The sequence below is a fragment of the Takifugu rubripes genome, chromosome 22 (genome assembly GCF_901000725.2).
Source record: "Takifugu rubripes chromosome 22, fTakRub1.2, whole genome shotgun sequence".
Classification (NCBI taxonomy): Eukaryota; Metazoa; Chordata; class Actinopteri; order Tetraodontiformes; family Tetraodontidae; genus Takifugu; species Takifugu rubripes.
In genome coordinates this window covers 3,550,264-3,571,583 of record NC_042306.1, presented here as the reverse complement: position 1 = coordinate 3,571,583, position 21,320 = coordinate 3,550,264, and the positions used below count along the sequence as shown (strand labels likewise).

At 42.5% G+C, this 21,320-nt stretch overlaps 3 protein-coding genes across 3 annotated transcripts; 1 reads left to right on the top strand and 2 right to left on the bottom strand.

Moving 5' to 3' along the window:
* Positions 1–558: 558 nt before the first annotated feature.
* Positions 559–13,382, bottom strand: acvr2ba (activin A receptor type 2Ba). Its single transcript, XM_003975340.3, has 11 exons — positions 12,423–13,382; positions 10,495–10,702; positions 8,011–8,126; positions 7,640–7,791; positions 7,340–7,483; positions 7,081–7,224; positions 5,318–5,466; positions 5,122–5,236; positions 4,848–4,986; positions 4,590–4,714; positions 559–3,747 (listed from the first exon to the last, which is right to left on the bottom strand). The coding sequence occupies exons 1-11, from the start codon at positions 12,472–12,474 to the stop codon at positions 3,553–3,555; spliced, it is 1,539 nt and encodes a 512-aa protein (XP_003975389.1). The 5' UTR covers positions 12,475–13,382; the 3' UTR covers positions 559–3,552.
* A 4,029-nt stretch (positions 13,383–17,411) lies between these two features.
* Positions 17,412–18,788, bottom strand: LOC101075767 (gamma-crystallin N-A-like). Its single transcript, XM_003975306.3, has 4 exons — positions 18,652–18,788; positions 18,275–18,523; positions 17,825–17,970; positions 17,412–17,673 (listed from the first exon to the last, which is right to left on the bottom strand). The coding sequence occupies exons 1-4, from the start codon at positions 18,670–18,672 to the stop codon at positions 17,538–17,540; spliced, it is 552 nt and encodes a 183-aa protein (XP_003975355.1). The 5' UTR covers positions 18,673–18,788; the 3' UTR covers positions 17,412–17,537.
* Positions 18,789–19,917: 1,129 nt separating this feature from the next.
* LOC115247988 (uncharacterized) lies at positions 19,918–20,967 on the top strand. The gene is made up of 4 exons (XM_074084906.1): positions 19,918–20,005; positions 20,102–20,174; positions 20,296–20,418; positions 20,678–20,967. The coding sequence occupies exons 2-4, from the start codon at positions 20,126–20,128 to the stop codon at positions 20,782–20,784; spliced, it is 279 nt and encodes a 92-aa protein (XP_073941007.1). The 5' UTR covers positions 19,918–20,005; positions 20,102–20,125; the 3' UTR covers positions 20,785–20,967.
* Positions 20,968–21,320: the final 353 nt, after the last annotated feature.

Genomic DNA, 21,320 nt, shown 5'->3' with positions numbered 1-21,320 from the left:
GTTTGGTTTCACTCATGAAAAAATGTGTAAACAATTCTTCCCTTTCAGATTAATTGGCGATTATGCACACTTTTTTAATAGTATAGACTATGTCACTATTAAACTAATTTTCTGTTTCTACACTGCAACGAATATATATCACTCAAAACTACTTTTATAGAGCATAGACTTTCAAAGAATTGGCACAGGTAATGTAGATTGAAATATACGTGCACATTGAACGGATTTTCCTTTGAATATGTGGTTAATTGAAATGATTCATGAATTTCATTATTTTGCTTTAGACTTGTGGTTATTAGGTGTCTAATAAAAATAAACAAGTTAAATATCAAGTTGAACTGTCACCACTGCTGCCCTCTAGTGCGAACTGTTAATAATGAAGGAGAAGAGCCTGGAAATGTTATGGTTTTGGGAAATTAAATATGTGGTACCTATTACAAGCACCTTCAGTTTAAAAAAAGCTACACATCAGTATACTATAGCTTGAATGTACTGTCAAATATTTCAAAGTCAAAGCTTTATCATTAAATGGTGCTCCAAAATAATAAAAATCACGTGATTAATCAGTGTTTGTCTTTATTTTTAATATACAAAAAAGATGGATGTATTTGCATCTAGTTTATATTTCTAAACATTTCAGCTCACAGATAAAGATATCATTCATACTGTTTTAGTGAAACAAACACCTGACACATACAATTCACATAAACAGGGATTCATTCAAATAGCATCCATTCATACTATGAGAATTCAACAGTTGTCAACTGTAAAATCAAAAACTAAAATAAAATTTAAAAAAAAAAAAAATCAGCTTTCACAGGATTCACACATTAAAAAGAAAATCCTTTACATTTATCAAGTAAATCTATACATAATTGGATTTTTAAAAAAATGTTATCTATTTCTTTTTTTGGAAGATGAGACCGACACTGTGTTAGGGTTACTAATGAGGTACTGCATGAGGTAACTTTTTTTTTTTTTCTCAGAGGTGCTGGGTGTTAAGACAGCATTTGGAGGTAACGAACGATCGCAGCAGTTTCCTTCCCCCCCCCCTCCCCTGTGATCATCGTTTTTCTGGCACAATATGTGAAAGCACCTGGGTTGCATTAAGCTCAAGCACACAAACTCGACCCTTTTATTCCCGCTGAGAGGCTTCGACGTGCGCCTTCAGCACAACTCCAGGTGTGATGAGATGGACTTCAATGATCCACAGAAGAAATCTGCCATGTCCCAGCACAGTGGAATTAGAGACTGAATTTCAATTTACTATTGCTGTTTAATAAATATTGCTGGACCCTTGGACCACGCACATGCCACTGTTCAATGACTCAACAATGGTCTATGTTATTAGTCTGTATTATTATTCCATTATGTGGGCAAAGACACATCGATGACTTCCATTTACACTAAAAACACTGTTCATTAGATATAGTTTATCCCCACATGCTCTTTACCACTACTGCACAGGAGCGAGCGTCAACAGACCACTGCTTAGAAAAATAAGAATCATAATTCACCATCTTTGCACAGCACTATTCAAAGCACAACAGATGATCTTGCGCGTCACCCGAAGTGGCTAAACTATAACTGAACGAGTCTGACAGCATCACATCGGTGGGTAAATATTGAGGTTATACTGTTCAAACTGGCACGTTCATTTAGCCAATCAGAGAAGCAGCCAGCAAGGAACAAACACCAATTTGTATAACATCTTCTTTTAACGATATCGAGGCAGCGCTCTAATAAAAGTGCCTCCAAATTAATAAAATTATAATACCATATTGAACTGACTTTTGAATACGCAGAGGTGGAGCTTCGGTTCAGCGACATGAGTTCGGTAATGCCCTGATTGGATCAGTGTTCTGCAACTGTGTGTACAGGTCTATTTACAAGGATCTGCCCCTCTTCTTTTAGGTTTGTACAGCATTAACACCATCACGACTAGTCGGCTCTATGTCCGCCTTTTCTTTTCCTGTTTTAAGAAATAGAAGAATCTTCACGTACAACAGAGGTCCGACCGACAATAAAATATCTCAACTACTAAAACACAATTGAAATACATAACACAACTTGATATACATGTAGAAAAAGCCTGAGGTACTTGTCAGAATATCTGAGGTCAGTCTGGAGGAGTAAGCAGCTGAGGGCTTACTCAGTCAAAAAAAAAAAGAAAAAGAAAAGAAAAAAACCAATAACAATATTAGCCTCACATAATATCATTAGTGTTATATTAACAAAGAATACATGTACTGTACATCTACAAATCCTTGAGTATCCTGGAATAGTCACAGCAGCATAACGGACATTCAATGTATGGTATTTGTGTTATGATACAACTATGGCATTGCATTTGAGACAAAGGCAACCATTCAAGCTCTCATTGCATGATGTACAGTGACTGAGGTATCTGGGGACTTATGTCCAACTGAGTATTGTGAACAAACAACTAGCTAAAGAAAAAAGGATAAAGAAAACAGACATGTTGCTCACTCAAGTATGGCCCTCATGAGAAATAATCCCCCCCATCTGTCCGTTCATAAGTCTTACTTTTTAAAAACACACTCGTTCTCTAGCTCTCATTTTCATCACCACACACAGATGTACATAACACAAACACACACACACACAGTTAAAATCAAGAATGTGTAACATTGCAACTCCAGGCAACATCCGTCAATGCCCCTGGCACTGGCAAAGGAGTAACTCTGCATTCCTACAGCTAATAACAAAACATTTCCAGGATTATGTCCATGATAGCTAGCTGGATAGCTTGGCTCTCGACTTAGAGAAAAATGTCCCAAAGAGGCCTACTGGATACCTGAGAGGTAGTTCCCCGGGGGGGTGGGACAAAACCCATGTCCCAAATCTCCAAAAAAAGAAAAAGAAAAAAAAAAAAAAAAAGAAAAAAAAAGAAAAAAAGTCTAATACAACTGCTCAGCTCCACATTTTAGCTCCTTCCCTGTTGTAGAACGCGTGTGCTCCGATTACCGTTAGTTTGTCTTCCTTGTTACGATCTTCCTTTCCCCTCGTTCAGAAACATTCAGATTCTCAATAAGTGAGCACGCTTGAAGTTTAAAAATCGAGAAGCTTCGACCCCTGAGGAAGATGAATATATTTTGTCTAACAGTCACAAAACGTTTCCTCCGAGGTGTGCAGCGCGTTGTCCGAGGTCTGGAGCAAAGGTTCGTTTTCATTTGGCCGCAGACGATCGTGACCAAGACGAAAAATATAGCAACTCATGAGGTAATAAAAACAGAATAACACAGAAGATGTACATGAGGTAATGACAATGCTTAAGATCTGAAAAATGGGTGTTATTACATGTGATGATTATTTAACTTATTACTACTACAAAACTACAGCAGATTGATGTGTTAGTAAAATCTGACATTAGACAGAATAAAAAATACCAGTATTGGGATAAAGCAGCAGCTGCATTCTTTTTGCTAGTTTATATGCTTTTAAAAATTCACTGAGACCCACCGAGTTTGGATTTTAAAAAGAAGAAATAAAATAAAATCAGGATCTCAGGTGAAGGATGGTGTCACCCATTCAGGTGCTGGACTCTTTGGGAGGTAGGTCCTCGTTAGTGAGAGACGTCACAATGGAGATGGGGCCGTCTGAGGTAGTGCTGCTGACCGTCCTGGCGATTTGACCAATGCGCTCTTCCACACAGCCCGCCGACAACCGCGCCTCTGCGTCGTGGTCCCAACATTCCTCGATGGTCTCGCACATCTGGCTCAGACCCTGAAGGCAACAGGCGAAATTGAGTGACCCCTGAAGGCAAATGTATGTTTACAGCGTAACAGCGTAGCTTTTATGGGCTGCCTGTTCTAACCTGCATTCTCTGCTTCAGTAACCAGCTCTCTTTATATAAATAACTGTAATTACTACTTGTTTTTTTTAAATGTATCAGAGCCAAAGTGTTGCTGTTGCCAATCTTTGACTCTGGTGGTGAGAAAAGAAGATGACGTGTGTGGGCGTATGTGTTATTGTATGTGCAACATAACGAAGACCAGAATACACCCTTTACTAGCAAAGTGAGGACATTTGGGTGGGTGCTGACAAATTAAAATGTTTGTTTGAGGGTTTAAATCGGTGTACAGTTGGGTTATGGTTCAGGTTAGTGGCTGGGGGATGACAAAAAGTGAAGATAAGAAGACAGGTCACCTTTAATAAATTCACTTTAGTCACAAAGTATCTGATAAATGTGCGTGCAGCATGAAGAAAAAACCTGGGTTTTATTAACATTTCATGTCCCAAGCGTGTGTTTGCCAGTGAAAGAACTAAATATACCTGAAAGGAAACAAGGTTTCTTCAGGAAGAGTGTTTTATGCTAACCTTTCGTCACAACAAGACAAGAGAGGATGTTTTTCTGGGGCTGTTTTCGCCCTCTCTTGGGTAAACTAAGCTAAAACCTGCGCTACGAGCCACTTGATAAGACCAACGTTGATATTTATAAATAAAATGTCAACTATGTGTGAACTTAATAAAAATGCTACAACAGTTAAATGTGAACTGGAAAAGGTTCCAGCTGAAGAGGGGGGGGAAAAGGTTCCTACGGAAGGTCATTTTCCACTGTTGCTTACCGGATGTTTGAGCCAGCAGTCCTTCATGACTGGACGCATCTTTTTGTGCACTACCACATCCTGGAGATCCTCCAGGGATGGATGCTGACCCACTTCCTCCTCGAATGGCAGCATATATTCGCCACCTAATGAGGTCGACATGGTAGCAGAATGGAAAGCGTCAGTCAGAGATAACGTCAAACTCCAAACCTACTCTTTTTAAAACCCCTGGCAGCTTTCCCTGTGTGGCGAGATACATTCTTTCCCCGTTGGACTCACCGTCGGCCTCGGAGCAGCGAGCCACCAGCTCCCACAGCACCAGGCCCATAGCGTACATGTCTATCCTCAAGAAAGAGTCACGCTGGAAGTTGATGGCTCCCTCGAGCACCTCTGGAGCCATGTAGCGCCTTGTACCAACCTGACAGAACAAAAGATTATAGAAGAGATCCATCACTAAAACTGAAACAAAAAGGCTTTAAATTTCAAAACAAGTGGACATTTCAAGAGAATTCTGATCCACGATCACCCGGATGTTAAGTAAACGAGCCCCTACCTGACCGTGTGTATCTCCTGGAGGTTTTCCAGGTTCGAATCGAACAGCGAGTCCAAAATCTCCAATAACTGCGGTCAGATCATCGCGCAGCAATACATTCTTACTCTTGAAGTCCCTGTGGATGTCATTTTTCGCTCATTACAGTGCTCACAGGCATCACCTCTGCTACAAGATTTGAAGTCTTCGGAATCCTTACCTGTGTGCAATGGTAGGTTTGGGGCCCTCTCCCTTGTAGCTGGGAATGTCTTCATGGAGGTAGGCCAACCCACGAGACATCGTCTCCGCTATGTGACACAGCTCATTCCAGCTTATGGCGTTACCCTTCAGATGGTCCGTCAATGAGCCCTACCAGCACGCAAAGGCAAATTCCAATTTAATAACATCCACAAACAAACAGGCATAAAGTTGGATATCATGCATAAGTAATATCAGTATTCACTGCGAGTGGGCGCTGCACTGTAGCATATGAATTCTGTCCGTCATGTGTAATATCATCTTTCTCACGACAGTTATTGCCTCTCAAAATACAGATAAGGATAACGGCGGGATAAAGCAATTTTAAATTAAACGTGTTAGCTGCATGTTAATGTTCCCCACTTTCCCATCTACAAATGGATATGATACTCTTAGAAGTTACCTTGACTATAGTAATGGTTTATATATCCTTTAAATATACGTGTTGTTTAAAGTAATCTGGTTTAGAAATAGGACTTTACAAAAATGGGTCATGTGGTGTCAAAGCGATCAGGCAAACGGAATATCAACATCAGATTACAAAGATGCTACAAATTCTGCTGTACAGATGCTTCACATTCCTGCAGGTTGACCCGTCACCACAAAGCTCCTTAGTTCATCTGCAAATCTAATTTAACATCTAGATGACATCTGCAACACAAGCTGGTGGCTCCCAAACTGTTGTGCAGATAGAATTCTTTCCAATTATTAGTCAGTTGTGTTTTTTTAAACCACTGCTTGTATTATTGCTGAATCTATAATTTATCATATATCTTAATTTCTCTTTTTGTCCCTAAATTGAGAGGAAAAAATTAGGGAAACGGCCACTTTTACTGTTGAAAACTGACAGCGATTTTCAAACCATGCATTAAATTATTACTCCGTATCAGCATTAATGCCTTCTAACATATTCCCTTAAAACTGCCTCTCTGTTCATCAAGTCCCCAAGAATAAAACCTGAACATTTAACAAGTCTTGTAGCCGTGTTGGCTGGCTTTGCCCTGCTATTAAACATGACCTGACAGTGGAAACAGTGTTCACAGTAGCACCGCGGCCCCCCTTATCATTACTCTGGCCCCCCACGGGGCCGTGTCCCACACTTTGAAAACAACTACCGGTACTCCTAATGTTCTTCCGATACACTAACAAGAATTGAACCAGTGACAATTGAACAACCTGGCAGCTAAATCAGCCATTAAAACAGAAAGTTCATACCCACTAGGGTCCACATGTAGTGCTGGCACCCAAACAATAACAGTAACTAAATATGCTGCCATGAACACAATTCCCCACAAGGACAAGCCCTGAAAGCCTTCACTACATTTAATTCCACCCCACCGTTGTGCTAATGATAATTATTGTTTAATCCCGCTAATACCTTTGTAGGATGGTCGACTGAACAGGATGTTCTGGTTGCCTCAAACCATTAATACCATAAAGCATCATCTCATAAATATGAATACCTATTTTTGATGCTTGCAGGATTTGTTTTTTCACAACAACTGACACGCCAATAAAATAAACGGGCAATACTTCACAATATAGAGGAACTGGAGAGCTGCCATATTGAAATTTGTTTTGCTCTTCTGATCAGGTACACAAAAGCCATTACTGGAATATTCAGCTTTTCTACTAAATATAAAAGCTATTAAAAAAAAAAAAAAAATCGCCTGACACTGTTGTATATAGGGGGGGGGGGGGGGGGGGGGGGGGATTTATGCTCACCCTCTCATGAAACTCGGTGATGATCCACAGCTCTGTCTCCAGGTTCGTTCCGTGTTTCTCAGCCGCAATGTAACGCAGGAGATTTTCATGCCTCATCCCCGGCGTCAGGAATATGTCCCGTTCGTTCTGCCACGACTGTTTATTCTGTTCAAAGCCATGGAGTTGTGTTAATATCATCAATTCAAATATAGATTACATAAGTTTCATGTTAATTCATGTTAAAAAAAGAAAAAAAAAAGTGAAGCTTCTGTTCACACACCTGGAAAGGGAAGATCTTTACAGCGACATATTTGCTCATCAGCTGGGCCTTCCAAACGCAGCCAAAGCGCCCCCTAGCTTTGATTTCCAGCAACTGCAATGGTTTAAGACCCACTAAAGGGGATGGAGGAGCGGGTCCAGGATCCTGATTGACAAAAGAAGTTCAGTTATAAACTGGATACTGGATTCAATTATCAAATAATTATTAGCAGTACATTTGCAAAACTAAAAACTGCATCAAACTTAGGACACACAAATTCAGTATCAAAGAAAGATTTAGCGCTTGGACTGAGCTTCTCACCTCACTCAGGTCTACGTGGCCATAGGGAGGCTTGCGATGGCGATACATCCACAAAGCCAGCAGAAGGGCCAGAGAGAGGACGCACAGAGGCAGCAGCGAGTACACAAGCACGTTGAGCAGGGATGGCACTCGAGGAGGAGGTCGGATTTTTACTAAGGAGAAAAACAGAATAATTAAAGCGGGTCAACTTTATTTCAGGTTACAGAAACAACGTAAACAACGGGTGAGACGTCCTTGAAGCAGCTAACATCACAACGTGCTCCTTCTCAATTAATCCAGGCAGGGTTGCGCTTTGTGCCCACTGATTAAAAGGGAAAGCAAAGAACCAGTTCCCCTTTCATTTATTTAGAAGCAAGGCGCTCGACACTCACCTCGGTTTCCGCTGCCAATCATGTCAGGAAGGTGAGTGAATCGTTCATTGCAGTAGTTCCCCTCGCAGCAGCAGAAGAAGACCTGAGGGTTTTCCTCCATGGAGACACACTCTTGCCTAATAGATAACGACATACCTGTGTTAAGACTGTCTCAACCCAACGCTGAAACCAGCCACGTGTCAAATTCCAAAAAAGCCAAACTCAGCATTTAATTTCCAGACCGACACGTCGAGTTTTGGCTCCAACTGAACACAAAGGCCACATGAACATAGTAATATTTGTTGTGCTAGGACTTTAACCCACACAGACTTTGATATAGGTTACAGGAGATGATGCAAACGCTGTGTTAACACCACAGTGCTGCTCAACACCAAATGAGTCACACCACTTCTGTCTTGAGGCTTTCAAATCTCACTATACAATATTTAACCACTCCAAAATTCTTTACATGGAAGCACCGTGGTTGACTGCTACAGGAGGAGAGGTTTGAGTTCAGCTTTTACTATCAAAAACTAAAACTTGCCACGAGACCAGACTAGCGTCATGTCCTCCTTTGGACGTGCATCCAAAAAAGGTAGTTAAATATTCCCGTTCTTTGCTTTTGGACATGGTGGGATGCACGTTGTATCTTTAACACGCAGTAATAAAATGTAACGTGACAAAGATTTCAAACAAATATTAGCAGTCAAAGATACTGCAGAACACAACAAATAACACAAAGACAAACACTTGACAAAGATCCATTAACATATAAATTAAACTGCAACATATTTTGATGTGATAAATGCCAGTAGATTATAGAAAGATAAAGGCGGATTACGTCAATTTAATCATCAGGTGATGCTAGTTTGGTTTCAGTAGCAATTTCGAGTAATTCGGCACTTCTGCACGTCGTTTCTATGACAACGTGAATGAAATCCACTGCCCAGGACTTGACATGGTATTAAACAAGTCAAACAGTATAAATGGGCATAAACTGCAATTACTCTTGCAGACGTACGCGTCACCAAGAGGATTATGTAGCGCGCAGTTGCGATTTTTCCTCTCTCGGTATTAGGTGTCAACAGGTCGAGCAGCGCAACCCTCATTTTGCATCGGGGGTGAACAGACTGAGACCAATATTTGATCCAATGTTCCAGGCGAATCCTGGAGGGGAGCACTTTAATGACTATGATTCCCTTCTAAACATCATCCATCCTGTAGCAGTTCACATGTTGATCGCTTTGCCTTTTCTATGCCGCCACTGTGAGAAGGGTTTCACGCAGAAATATATACATTATAACAAAACAATTTCCAGGGCACTTTGTATAAGAATCAAAGGTATAATTATAGTCAGACGCACTTCAGGCAGAAGCCATTTCCCTTATAACCATGAAATGACTTTGTACCTGCATCTAAACCTACAATTTGTTAGGTTCTAGTTCCATTAGAGCTTTTGAAAATATGCTTGTGATTCAGTGTAGTCCTTCTGGATCAATACCAACACGCCTCTCTGTCCCTGTACCAGCCGCCATCCATCATGGTCTTTGACGCATTTTTGCACCTAATGTTTCGTTCTTTATCCACGTGCACATGCGTCACCTACAGCCTCCTGCTATAATTCTAACGGCTGCAGTTTACCCCGTGGAGCTACTGGAGCCCGTTTGGAACACGGAGGTTTAAATATTAAAAACCGGGAAGTTGATAACTGCACCCAGCTCAACGCTGACTGTTCATAATTATTCTGAGCTTCTGCCATCAAACTTCTGATTCTCAGAGATTAACAAAAGGGAGTGGATGCAGAATAAGAGGATAAATTCCAACCTAAACCAATTAAAGCAGCGAAGGGTTTGTTATATATTATGAGTTTCACTGTAAGGCGTCATTTGTCAGCAGATTGTCAAATGTTGGTATGATTCTAAACAAACTACTCCACAGTTTTACACTTGAGCGTCAATTTTCCACTTGATTACTGAGAAAAGATGGTGAAATACTGCAGGTATACAACAAAACAAGCTGCAGTGTGCCGATTTGGTCAACACCAGCACGCGCTCTTGAGCCCCCTCTCATTTTTTTTTAAAACTACGCTGAATAATATCTGTTACATTCTTCATGTAAGAGCTTATTGCCGCACTGCTTCGGCATTAAAGTGCACCGTTCCAAACTGCCCTACGCTGAGCTGAGAGGCTTTAAGTGGCATTTCAAGCAGGCGGAGCAGGTATGCACTACTCCATTTTTAGAGGCAACATTTGTTTTCCCATCTTGTGCTCTGTGTTGAGACTTGCACAGTTGAAACTCTTTCAGGAGGAAATTATTAGTGAACAAGTTACTTTTTTAATATTGTGACTCTTTGGTTGTGTTTAGGGATAACCTAAGCTGTGATTTAATCCCTCTGCCCTGCTATAAGGTCACCGCAAGAAATATAAGTGACGTAAATGGCGTCAACTGAGCGCCAAAGACAAACGGCGACGCAGAGGCTTGTGGAACCTCGCGAAAGGACCCCACCTGTCATAGCAGTTGAAGTCGTCCAGCCAGCAGCCTTTCTTCACCAGCTTGATGGTCCCTGAGGAGTTGAGCCAAGAGGCGTAGCAATGCAGCCGCTTGTCCTTTTCACCCTCGCAGCGCTCAAAGCCGCTCTGGTTGGTCCTCTCCGTGCGCCAGTTATCATTGTAGTACACACATTCCCGGGTCTCTGCTTCGCCCAGACTGTACCCTGAGACAGACAGAAGGCCTCAGTCAGCTCACAATGTAATGAAATGGATCGCAGCGGAGGAAAGGAGGACATATGGCGCCACCAAGAATCCTCTCTGCGCAGCAGAGCCTCTATCATCACTCTGGCAAAAGGCCAAGCTAAGGAGCTCCGTGTAGTAAAAAGGAGTTCCTCCAGGCTAGAAAATGAAATAGAAGTTCAGTGTAATTCCATTCATTACCAGAGCTGTTTAGACAACTACTAAAAGTGGATGAAAGTAGAATAATTTGATTATATATAAGGGGGAAAAAGACAATAGTAGGCTCTACTGTGGAAGGGACACACATGATGCAGTCATGCTGTGCAGATAACGACTTTTATACCTCAACGTGACATCTGGAAAGACAGATAAGACGTTCTTTTTAAGAGCTTTTACCGTCTGGGAAGAGTTTTCCCCCCCAACTACCCAAATTTAACAATAGCCCTCAGCCTCCTGCTGTTGCACGTTGGCTAATTGAAAAGCTTTATTAGGCGTACTTTAGCAACACAGGCAAGGCTAATTTTAATGAATGCTGGAGCAGATTACACACTCGTGCAATCATTCACAGCCTCGCTCGGACATTCATGCCCAATCTTTGTTCCCTGAAAAAACAGAGCATGTCTCTTTAAATCGCTGCCTATAGGAGGCTGCCCATCCCCCACTGTTACCCCCACCAGCCCATCACACACACACACACACAGAGTTGTCCAGCGGCACACAATGGCTTTCATTAAGATATATAGGGATGCAATGACCAAACATCGTGGAATTTATTAAAGATAGGAGGATATGAACTAGAGGACAAAACACAGATGCTCAACCCTCCATTCAGCAAAGATGCCATTTCTGATATCCGTGGTCACATGATCCGGCAGGACTTTTACTACAAGATGATTCCCGACCCCCTCCCCCTGTCACTTACTGAGGCTTATACCACAACATGAATTCTAGAGAAGCAGCTTACCATACAAGCCAACCCGAGCAATCATCTATGAACCACACAAGCATTAGCCGCAGCAATATTTGACACAAATACGCACAAGCTGGGCGTCAGTGAGATGTGGAGCAGAGTTAAAGGGATTTTAGGCTGCAACTACATTTCTGTTTGAACAATAGTCCCCACAATAGAGGGATGTTAAAGACACCCCCCCCTCAAACTAAAGAAAAAAGAAGAGACTCCAATTCGTTTTCACGTGGTACCCAGTCACGGGTTTACACCAAATAAATCGAATTGCTCCCCGTTCAAACGGAGCAAGGCTGATTTATGGAAATACGTGTTTCCAAAGGCTCCTGGTGGAGCTGTAACCACAAACAAGTGCAGAGCAGAGATGTAGCCTCTTAGGTTTCAGGATGTTGATGCAGCTGCTGCTTTCTATTCCTGCCACCGGGAAGCAACAGTTTTAAATCGGGATATATGCATTTGTGTTAAGAAATGTAACGATATACCAGCGTCCCTGCTCCGGTTAGATGGTTTAACTCTGCGCTTTTGCTCTATTAATATGCGAATATTAAGTGGAAGACGTTAGACAAAGCGAGTGTAGTTAATGGGGGGGACCCCCTCAATGCTAACCGCTAATATTCCCCGACAAACTTTAAAAGAATGGATTGGAGGAAAGAAAAAACGTTACCGCACAAATATCAAAGAGAAGTCTCAGTTCGGGACGAGCGACCCGAGAGAGAAGGGAAACAAATCCAGCGGCTCACCTGCGCATAAAGTTCCGAGAAGAAGTGAACAAGTCAGCCATGAAAAAGACATGTTCCGTTTTCGATGCGGGGCAGATTTCTCCCACTTTCCGTCGCGAGCATGAAAACTCAGCTCGTGAGAACCATCGGCGGAGGATCAAAAGGACCACAGGCCTCGCGGTCCCTCCGCAGCCTGAACCACCACCAGCGCGTGTCAATAGCCGCGACGCTGCAACAATGTTGCGCGGAAGAAGAAGAAGGGGAAAAAAAGATCGTCGCGATTAACTGACCGACACACGGTTACTCCGCGCGACGGTGCAGCATCTCCGGCGGGAAATTAGTCCAGAAACTAGCGCAGGGGCGTTTAAAGCGTCGGAAACGACAGCGCGGCGCGGATTTCGGAGGTTCTTCAGTTGAGCACTAGCACCGCTGCATCGGGAGGTCGGTCGGGGTTTACATGCATGTTACTGATCTGTGTCCAAAATGGCTTCTAAATGGGGAATGGGCTGCAAACAGGGAAACCCGGATGTGTAAACACAAAGAGGGGAATTCAGGCAGCGAGCGAGTGACCTCAACGCGACACCGTCGATGCACACGCTGGGAAAAATAATGGGGATTTTTTTCGCTCTCTCTTATCGACGATTATCGCATAATTTCAGTCGTAAAACGCAACTGAAGGAGCTGGTGCGGGGTTTTTTATATTTATATTCACGTTTATGTTGCCTCTAACTGAGACACTCACACTTTCTGTGGCGAGAGTTGGCATTTTATCTTTAGCCTCTTTTTTTAAATAACAAACATGCTATTTATTTTTGCAATAGTTTAACACATGGTTGTTCATAGGTCTAAGATCATCATAAAATCATTTGGGGTTTTTTAAATAAAACATTTTATGAATAATTGGTTGTCATACTTTCACACCACGTTGTAGGAAACTAAAAATTCAAACTACATTTAGCACCAGCAATTACAAATACTGATGGATAACTAAAGTATTTCAACCTAAGCGAATTGTCAATCACAAATAAATATCTTTAATGTGATATAAATGTACTGTATGTGTCAAATAGTCTGGCTGTGGAACCTTTAGATGCAATTTCTTCTAACTAATGGTGGAGTATCATAATTTGACAATTTCAGGTTATAGACTAATCCTGGACACAACATTAAAGAGTGTTTAGCCTGCTGCTGTTGTGCAGCGTGTGCTCCAACTTTGAATTCCTTAACAGCTGCAAAATGCCAATTCATAGCCTGAAATGAACCTCTTTATTTGTCTCGAAAGCATGGAGCAACAGACCACACCTGGCTCCAAGGCTATGTGACTGCCATAAAAGCCACCTTGGCAGGAATCCACAGGTAAAAACAGGTGATGTGTTTAATTTTGTGAAACGAAACCATATGGAATGGAATGGAAATGGACCCAGTGACTTGAGCCTTTAAGTATTAGGAACTGTGAGAGGGCTCTTTTTCTTTTCTTTTTTATCAGTATGATCATTTATGCATTTGTGGAAGTGCTATAAATAGCTGACCTATTTTTGAAATATTAAAATAATTTGCTATTTAAATGTATTCATTCTAATTAGTTCTTGCACTATCATGCAGTCTTAAATGTACAGTGTACTCCACACGGCAAACAGAGCAGCTAATGACTCATAAAACACTTTTTTACTGTCGCACAACTGAGCAAAACAAGAAGTGGACGGGAACTTTTTTTCCTCAGTTTCTATGTCTGTTGGTTAAAAAAGCAAAATAATTTGCCGCAAGGGTAAAAGCTTCCCACTCATGGATGAATTTGGGAACTATTGACCTTCAAATGTTACGGTTCAAGTTATATCTTACAGCGTGTTGGTTATTTCTTTCTTTGCAATGCTCTATTAGAGCAACCAGGGCTCAATGGCAATGGAAAATACACGTGTAATGATAAAACGTCATTGCCAATTGTTTGCCTTTTCCCATTTAAGGCAAACTCTTAAAAAATGCAGTCCATTGTTTGAGATCCTAAATGTTTCATAATAGGAAATCAGCAGTGACGTTGTTAAAATGCCATTAAGCTTCGCTCACTGGTCCCTCCACCCATTTTCTTCAGCATTCAGACTAATGGCATGTTGGTGACATCCAGCCAATTCAAGAAGCAAATGGCTAAGGAATAAGGTTAGGCAGAGGTAATAAGCCACAAACTAGTGTTTCAGAGTGTAACTCAAGACAAGGCATTCTCTCATTAGTCTGTCCTGTATTGACCTTGTAACTGGATCGAGGCCACCAGAGAAACCTTGTAAAAGACAGGCGGCCAGTTGTCATGAGAGTTGGGAGGGAAAGCACACGGGTGCTCATTAAAGGTCCTGAAGTCACAGTCCTGGTGTGACATTGCCAGAAGAACAAAAGCATATTGTGGGAATGATGCAATGGGGCATAAGATTTATGAAACTGTGTATCATGGTATTAGAATAGATTTCCAACAGGCTGGTCGCTGCTGAAAATGGATGAATACATTAAACCTGCATGTTGGGATTTTAATATGGAACAGGTAAAAAAGATATTTTGTGCTATCGACTGTACCCCAAGACTGTGCGTCATATTTAAATGATAAATAACACTAGGTGGTAGTAGAGCTCCCCCGAGGAGGGGCATTAGCAAACTGTACGCACAAAATATGTATGCAGACAAGATTAACAATCTCAGTTTCAATGTTACTTTTCTCCATATTGACTCGAAATGCAACATTTACATTTATAATCTACACATTTTATACCTTACTATCCTACAAGATTTATATATGCTGTATATATTTTTTTTAAATTTTATTATTTAAGCAATATTGGAACAAATTGGGCCCATTTCACTGTTAACCTGTATTCCTCACTCAAATGACAGAATAGATCATTTCTTGTAACAACAAAAACATTAACTGAGGTTGAACTTATGTCAGTTTTACTTTAGCCTTTTTCCTGGAAGATTATTTGCTATTAGAATTTACATTTATATTTATGGATTCTTCATTTAAAAAAGCCTTTTGTGTTAAAGTGAATGCCTGTCTGATAACGGTCCAGCTAAGTGATCCTTTAATTACCACCCGGAGCAGCCTTGTGTTTAGTACAGCGAGCAGTAATTATAAACGTAGCTCTGCTTAGGTTGGCTCTCTTGTTGGAGGTGCAGCAGCCTCACTGCATATCGCCCCTGATCCCCTCCACCCCACCCCGACAAAGATCGTGAATCAAACCATCAATTAGAAAGCAGAGTTCGGGAAGACCATCTAGCCTGGAAGAAAAAGGCCCTTTGTCAGGATAGCACTGCCTATTATTGCTCTCTATCTGAAGAAAACAACCTCAGGTTTCTTTTCAGCTCTGTTGCCAGACTGACTAAGGGTCACAGTGATGCGGAGCCGCATTCCTCCTTTACTCTTACAAATGAAGACTCCTAGAGCGTATTCACAAATGAAATCACAACTGTCTTCAGCACAGGCTATGTAGCCCCCAGCTCTCAAGGTTGCAGTATACAGTATTCAGCTTTTTTTTAAAAACTCAACTTGATCCAGATAATTAGAAAACAATGCCTATATCTAACTGCCCTCCTCTATAGTTCTTTCGAAGCTGCAAATGATCCACTTACTCTACCATCTGTAGAGAAGTCTATTTGAAATGCATATACACTCTTGTATCTTGTTATCAGGGGATCAAATAATTATTTGAGGAGCCCCAAGCTGATCCAAAACTTCTCTGGCTAGAATTCTGATCGGAATTGACAAGAGAGAATACCTGATTCCCATACAAGCTTCTCTTCCCTGTCTGCCCATAAAATGCAAAATAGAGTTTAAAATAAGAGGTCCTTAGAGGCCAAGCTCCATCCTATCCAGTGAAGCTGGTAGTGCCATTTCATCCCACTGGAACCTTTAAAAGTTGATTATGCGGCCAGGGCTTTAGCTGTTAGGGCCCCAGTTAGGCTATTCTCTTACTGTGTGTTCCTGCTGTTGTCTGCTTGTTCGTCCTCTGTTCTCAGGCTGGGGGGGGGGCAACCTATTCTTGTCTCCCACTCCCAACCACGCACACCTGCAGCTCATTCAAGGCCAATCTACTCCACCTCCTATCAGTTTTAAAAGACCGGTTTATTCATCCACTCCTTGCCACCTGCATGTGGTAACGTTTGGCTCCTTGAGACCAGGACCAAAGTGTCCTTTCCAGCCCCCCTCGGTTCCCAGCCACTTCAACCAACTCAAACCCAGTATTATGTTTGGCACGTTAAATCTTTAACCCGCTTTTGTGATTCCATGTCTGTATTGTGAGCCCAGTCACCGGGATCACTTTACACCCTCCTGCTGTGGAACCAGTCCAGGTGTGAGAAGCTAAAACTGTTTCTACTTTTAAGCTCAAGCTGAAAATCTTCCTTTTTGAGAGAGCTCAGAGCCAGTAAATCTAAAGCTACAGTCATTATTCTAGCCACGCTAATGCTCATAGTTGGAATAGGGTCACCTGACTTTTATCATCATATGCTGTACACCGGGGGGGTTAGAGGAACGTAATCCACTGCACGGTTTTGCTTTGCCCTCATTGGTTGATGGCCGCGTTAGTCCCCCCCAGGTATTTCTAGATTTACAAAGACCTCCTGCGCCACTGACCCTCTGCGTTTTAAATCTTTAGGATAATCTGTTGTCCTTCCCCCTCGCATTCCCCTCTTCTGCCCGTCTCCTCCTACTTTACCTGGCCAGCCATCATCAGGGGAGTCCCCCTCCAATATGGTCCTGGTCAGTAATCTTCCTGTTAAAGGGTCTCCTTGGGTCTCTTTGTTACTGTTACTTGGTTTGGAAGGGGGGTCAGGTTCTGGGTTTCTGTAAAGCAACTAGAGACAATTGCGACTGTTACAGATATTGTATACTGTAGGTAAAGATGAGTTGACTTTTCTATGATGAAGAGGATCATCAGAATGGTTTTAAGCTGAATTACTGTCAAAGTGATTGAAAAAAAATGGAAAAGGGTTGTTGATTATACCCGTTTAGCACAAAAATGAAACAACAGCAACTCTTTGCTCATCCTTTATTAGTTTACTAACCCATAGACCTGCTTACAGATTACTGGACAGTGAAGCTCGCTTTTCCTCAGCGGATGACTTTGTCTCTGCAGCGCCGTTGCTGCTGACCGCAGCACTTTAGAAGTAGTTTGCCACCCTGCGAACAGACTGGATGTTTGGGTTTTCCGCCTGCCACTCCGAGTGGGAGCAGTAGTTTCCCCTCTCCACGATATACATGCGGCCACGGTAGTTGGGCTCTTCATACAGCACCCACCTGTGTGGGGGAAACCCAGAATTTCTTAAAATCCAGCTTCAGTAAAGTGTATTTGTAAAGGATATTGTAAAAATGAAGGGAAAGGGTAAAAACAAATTTCAAAGACTGTATATAGTGGTATGCAGTCTTAGTTTGCTGCAGAGAAACCTACGCGCCATCTCCATAGACCTTGATGGAGTTGATCCTGTCCTTGGTCAGGCCTCGTGCCTGCAGGAATGGACAGTCTTCGCACACCTCCACACATTGGCCTGTGAAGTTGTCTCCATCAAACAGCTCCATTCTGTAGTGCTCTCCATGCTGTGGAGGACAATAGCCCGTCAGCATTGTTCATCTTCCGAGCTCTCCTTTACATTACGCGGAGGAGTTTGCCTCAGCTCCGCAGACACTTGCTGACACCTCGGAATAAAAATCCAATTATTCAACACAAAATGAAAGCTGTAAGCTAGCTCTGACCCGTGAAGGGTCCTGTGTTGTATTAGTCAGACTTGAAATAATCTGAAAAACAGATGTGTGCTCAAAGGAGAGCACACACACACACACCACTCTTAACAACCAAATATTTGTCTGTCCCTGGGGTCCCTCACACACGCAACTGTCTTACCATCCTGATTGGCCTGCAGGAACCCATGTGATCATTATGGGCATTCCAGCTCTGGTATTCAGGGTACTCTCCGTGCTCCAGGATGTACTGCTGGCCCTTGAAATCTGGGTGGTCGTAGCAAATGAAAGCCCCGCTCTCCACGCGAACAGAGTTGACCCTGCTCATGAAGCCGCGGTCCTGGAAGTTATCGCAGTCGCCGCGGATCTCCAGCTTCCTCCCAGTGAAGCATTTCCCCTCGTACAGCACGATCTGTGTTGTGCAGTGTCGCAGTCACAGAGGTGCTAAAGCAACAGCTGCAGTCGGTGCACTCAACACACAATTTTCTGACATTTGTTTGTGACTCATATGGGGAGGCTTTGGCATCACCCCCTACTCACCTTTCCCGAGTACTGAGACATTTTCCACAGTTTCCTGCCAATCAAACTACCCAGTTGTGAGGGTGAAAAAATGTGGACCCCCGGATTTATACGGCCAACGGGCAGCTGGGTGCAATTGCAAGGCTCGGGCCGAACAATGGGGGGGTTTAGACGTTTTGCCACATGGACAGTTTCCCTTACATGCGTCAGTGCTGATATCGGATTTTGGCTCCAGTTGATGAAACAATAGCAGGAGCCATTTTGCTATTATTGGATTTTGGAAGCAATGGTGATGGTTGCTGAGTGAGTGGAGGGAAAACAAACATTTGGAAACTTAAAGTAAAGCAGATGTCCTGCAATGAGCGAGTACCTCTAAGCTTCGGTGCAGTATAACCTTGTTTGTTTCCTATAAATGACATTCCTCCCACGCCTCTCCATGCACAGAAGCATTAAAACAATGATTTACTGCTGTCAAGTGATTAAAAACAACAGTTGTGAGTCGTGCGTGGCTGCCACCTGTGTCTAGATTTAATCACCTGTGTGTAAATACATCTCAGCCTTTGGATTTGTGAAACTGTGACACAGCTGAAGTCTTCATTTTCATGCAAACTTAGTTCTTTTATTGTTTTTTTTTTTAAAGTTGCTGCGTGTCCAGTGACCCGTCCCGTCCATTCCACACTGCGTCAATTCCTTGCTTCATGAAACACATCAAAAGCGGCGGTTATAGTTTAGTCCACGTGAGGAAATAATCAGTTTTACCTCGCAGTCGTTACCATCCAAAGGTAGCGTGAGCCACGTGCTAGTCACTTTTCGGGTGTATTCAGACTTTATACTCTGCATTGAGTCCAGTTTTGCCTTTATGCCCCAAAGCGTCTGTCAAATAGCACCTTTGCGCCACCGGTAACAAATATGCACTTTTAAGCCAAAATGGAGCCAACAAAAAGGTTCTGGGTCCAATTTCTGCCAGTTGAGGCTTCTTTGTGACGGAAGGGTAAAAGACCATCAAGCTAATCCTGCTTAGACACAATTCATCATTTTAAGACAAATGACCCCTTGTCGTCCTCCTGGAGAACTTTACCTTGGCAAAAATCTTTATTTGACTCTTTGATAGATGCAACATTAATATTTACAAACGTCTCATAAATTAGAAGCGGTGTGTAAAGGGTGGACAGATGTTGCGTAATCCGTACAGAAACCTGTAACCCTTGAACACGGTGTGCCCGGGGTGAGCAAGGCACCGAGCAAATAGACTTTGGAGACACACCACTTGATGGGGTGTTGCCATGACGAGGCAGGAAGAATCAATATATAAAGCGTCAAAGTGGTCGACGGCGTCTCAGTCGTTGGTGGAAACTGAGTCGGACAAGTCGACGAGGTTTGTAAAAATGCATCCGAGCTTTTCTTCTCTCTCTGACTGAAACTCCTCTTTTGTCCTGGAGGCTTTCTGACACCACATGATGTTTTCGTGCAGGATTGTACTGCAGTACTGAACATAATGAAGTTCTTGGTCTTGGCTCTTGCTGTCGCCCTGCTGTTTTCAGCCGGTGAGTCTGTCACTGATTCTCCACTGAATAAACAGAAAGAGTCCACCATGGCGGCATGGCGGAACATCTACAACCTCCTGGTTTTCCTTTCCTGCAACATGAATTTGAAACATCTCTCTAGGTGAATGTCTCAGCTGTCACAGGTGCATCTCCAAAGTGGCCGGAGGACCATGCGAGCTCTCCGTAGAGAATTGTAAACCAGACAAGAACGGCTGCGCCGCTGTCAGGTTCCTCCGAGAGCCATGTGAGTAAAATAGCATTACATCAACTTGAAATTGGCAAACTATCTAAACGCAATAAGTTCGGCGAAAGAAAAGTATTAGCATCAGCAGAGTTGTGTGCATGGAGGAGGTGACCTTCTGATGACCTCTCGTAGTCACAGTTTGGGGCAAAAGAACATTGAGTAAAAGCATTAGATTTGCTTGTAAAATATTCATGTTGGTCGTAAACTGAGAGGCAACAGAGGGTAATTTTTAAAACTGTATCCACTTTACTGTGCCCAGTTGCCCAGTTCCAGAAATGCATGTCTCTGGAAAGCTGTGAACTGCTGAAGCTGAATGCCTACATCAATGCCAAGTGCTGCGGTGACGAAATGTGCAACACGCTCTAAAGTCCAGACAGAACAGAAACGTCCCAGAAGATGCTTCAACCTCCTGAAGTCCCTTAAAGAAGCGTTTCTCGGTTCTTTAAAAGATGAAACTGACTTAAGTTGTTCTAAAAGTTTCTTGAGGAAATAAATACATTTAAAGAAAATCAGGAAATGCCTGTTGTCATTAAATATTTTCCGTTACCATTTATGTTTGTTCAATTCAACTTTATTTATATCGTGTCTGTTACAATCAAAGTTGTTTCTAGGAGCTTTGCAGAAACCCAAAGCGTGGCGTCAAAACGAGCCATAGTGGAAGAAACCTTGAGCAGGACCAAGCTCACATGGGGGGACCCTTCCGTTAATGGTGGGCTTGTGGGGGAGGAGAATGAGGGAGACAGCAGGGGAGAGGGTGTTCATTCACCCTGGTGTTCTCAACAAAATCCCGTGCTAATGGTTGCATTACAGAAGCTAAAAAAGACCCAATTTTGGTATTTATTCTTGTGTGAGTGAGAATGATTTCACAAGGGTGCCACTTCATTTCCCCCATTTGTGCTCCA

Excerpts from the sequence above, each read along its gene's own strand:
- acvr2ba (XM_003975340.3), bottom strand. The coding sequence starts at position 12,474 with ATGTCTTTTTCATGGCTGACTTGTTCACTTCTTCTCGGAACTTTATGC. Across the intron at positions 10,703-12,422 it reads TCTCGGAACTTTATGCGCAG|GGTACAGTCTGGGCGAAGCA; the intron begins GTGAGCCGCTGG and ends TGTCTGTCTCAG. Across the intron at positions 8,127-10,494 it reads GACTTCAACTGCTATGACAG|GCAAGAGTGTGTCTCCATGG; the intron begins GTGGGGTCCTTT and ends GTTATCTATTAG.
- LOC101075767 (XM_003975306.3), bottom strand. The coding sequence starts at position 18,672 with ATGTCTCAGTACTCGGGAAAG. Across the intron at positions 18,524-18,651 it reads TGTCTCAGTACTCGGGAAAG|ATCGTGCTGTACGAGGGGAA; the intron begins GTGAGTAGGGGG and ends TGCACAACACAG. Across the intron at positions 17,971-18,274 it reads CCTGCAGGCCAATCAGGATG|CATGGAGAGCACTACAGAAT; the intron begins GTAAGACAGTTG and ends TGTCCTCCACAG.
- LOC115247988 (XM_074084906.1), top strand. The coding sequence starts at position 20,126 with ATGAAGTTCTTGGTCTTGGCTCTTGCTGTCGCCCTGCTGTTTTCAGCC. Across the intron at positions 20,175-20,295 it reads CGCCCTGCTGTTTTCAGCCG|GTGAATGTCTCAGCTGTCAC; the intron begins GTGAGTCTGTCA and ends ACATCTCTCTAG. Across the intron at positions 20,419-20,677 it reads CAGGTTCCTCCGAGAGCCAT|TTGCCCAGTTCCAGAAATGC; the intron begins GTGAGTAAAATA and ends TACTGTGCCCAG.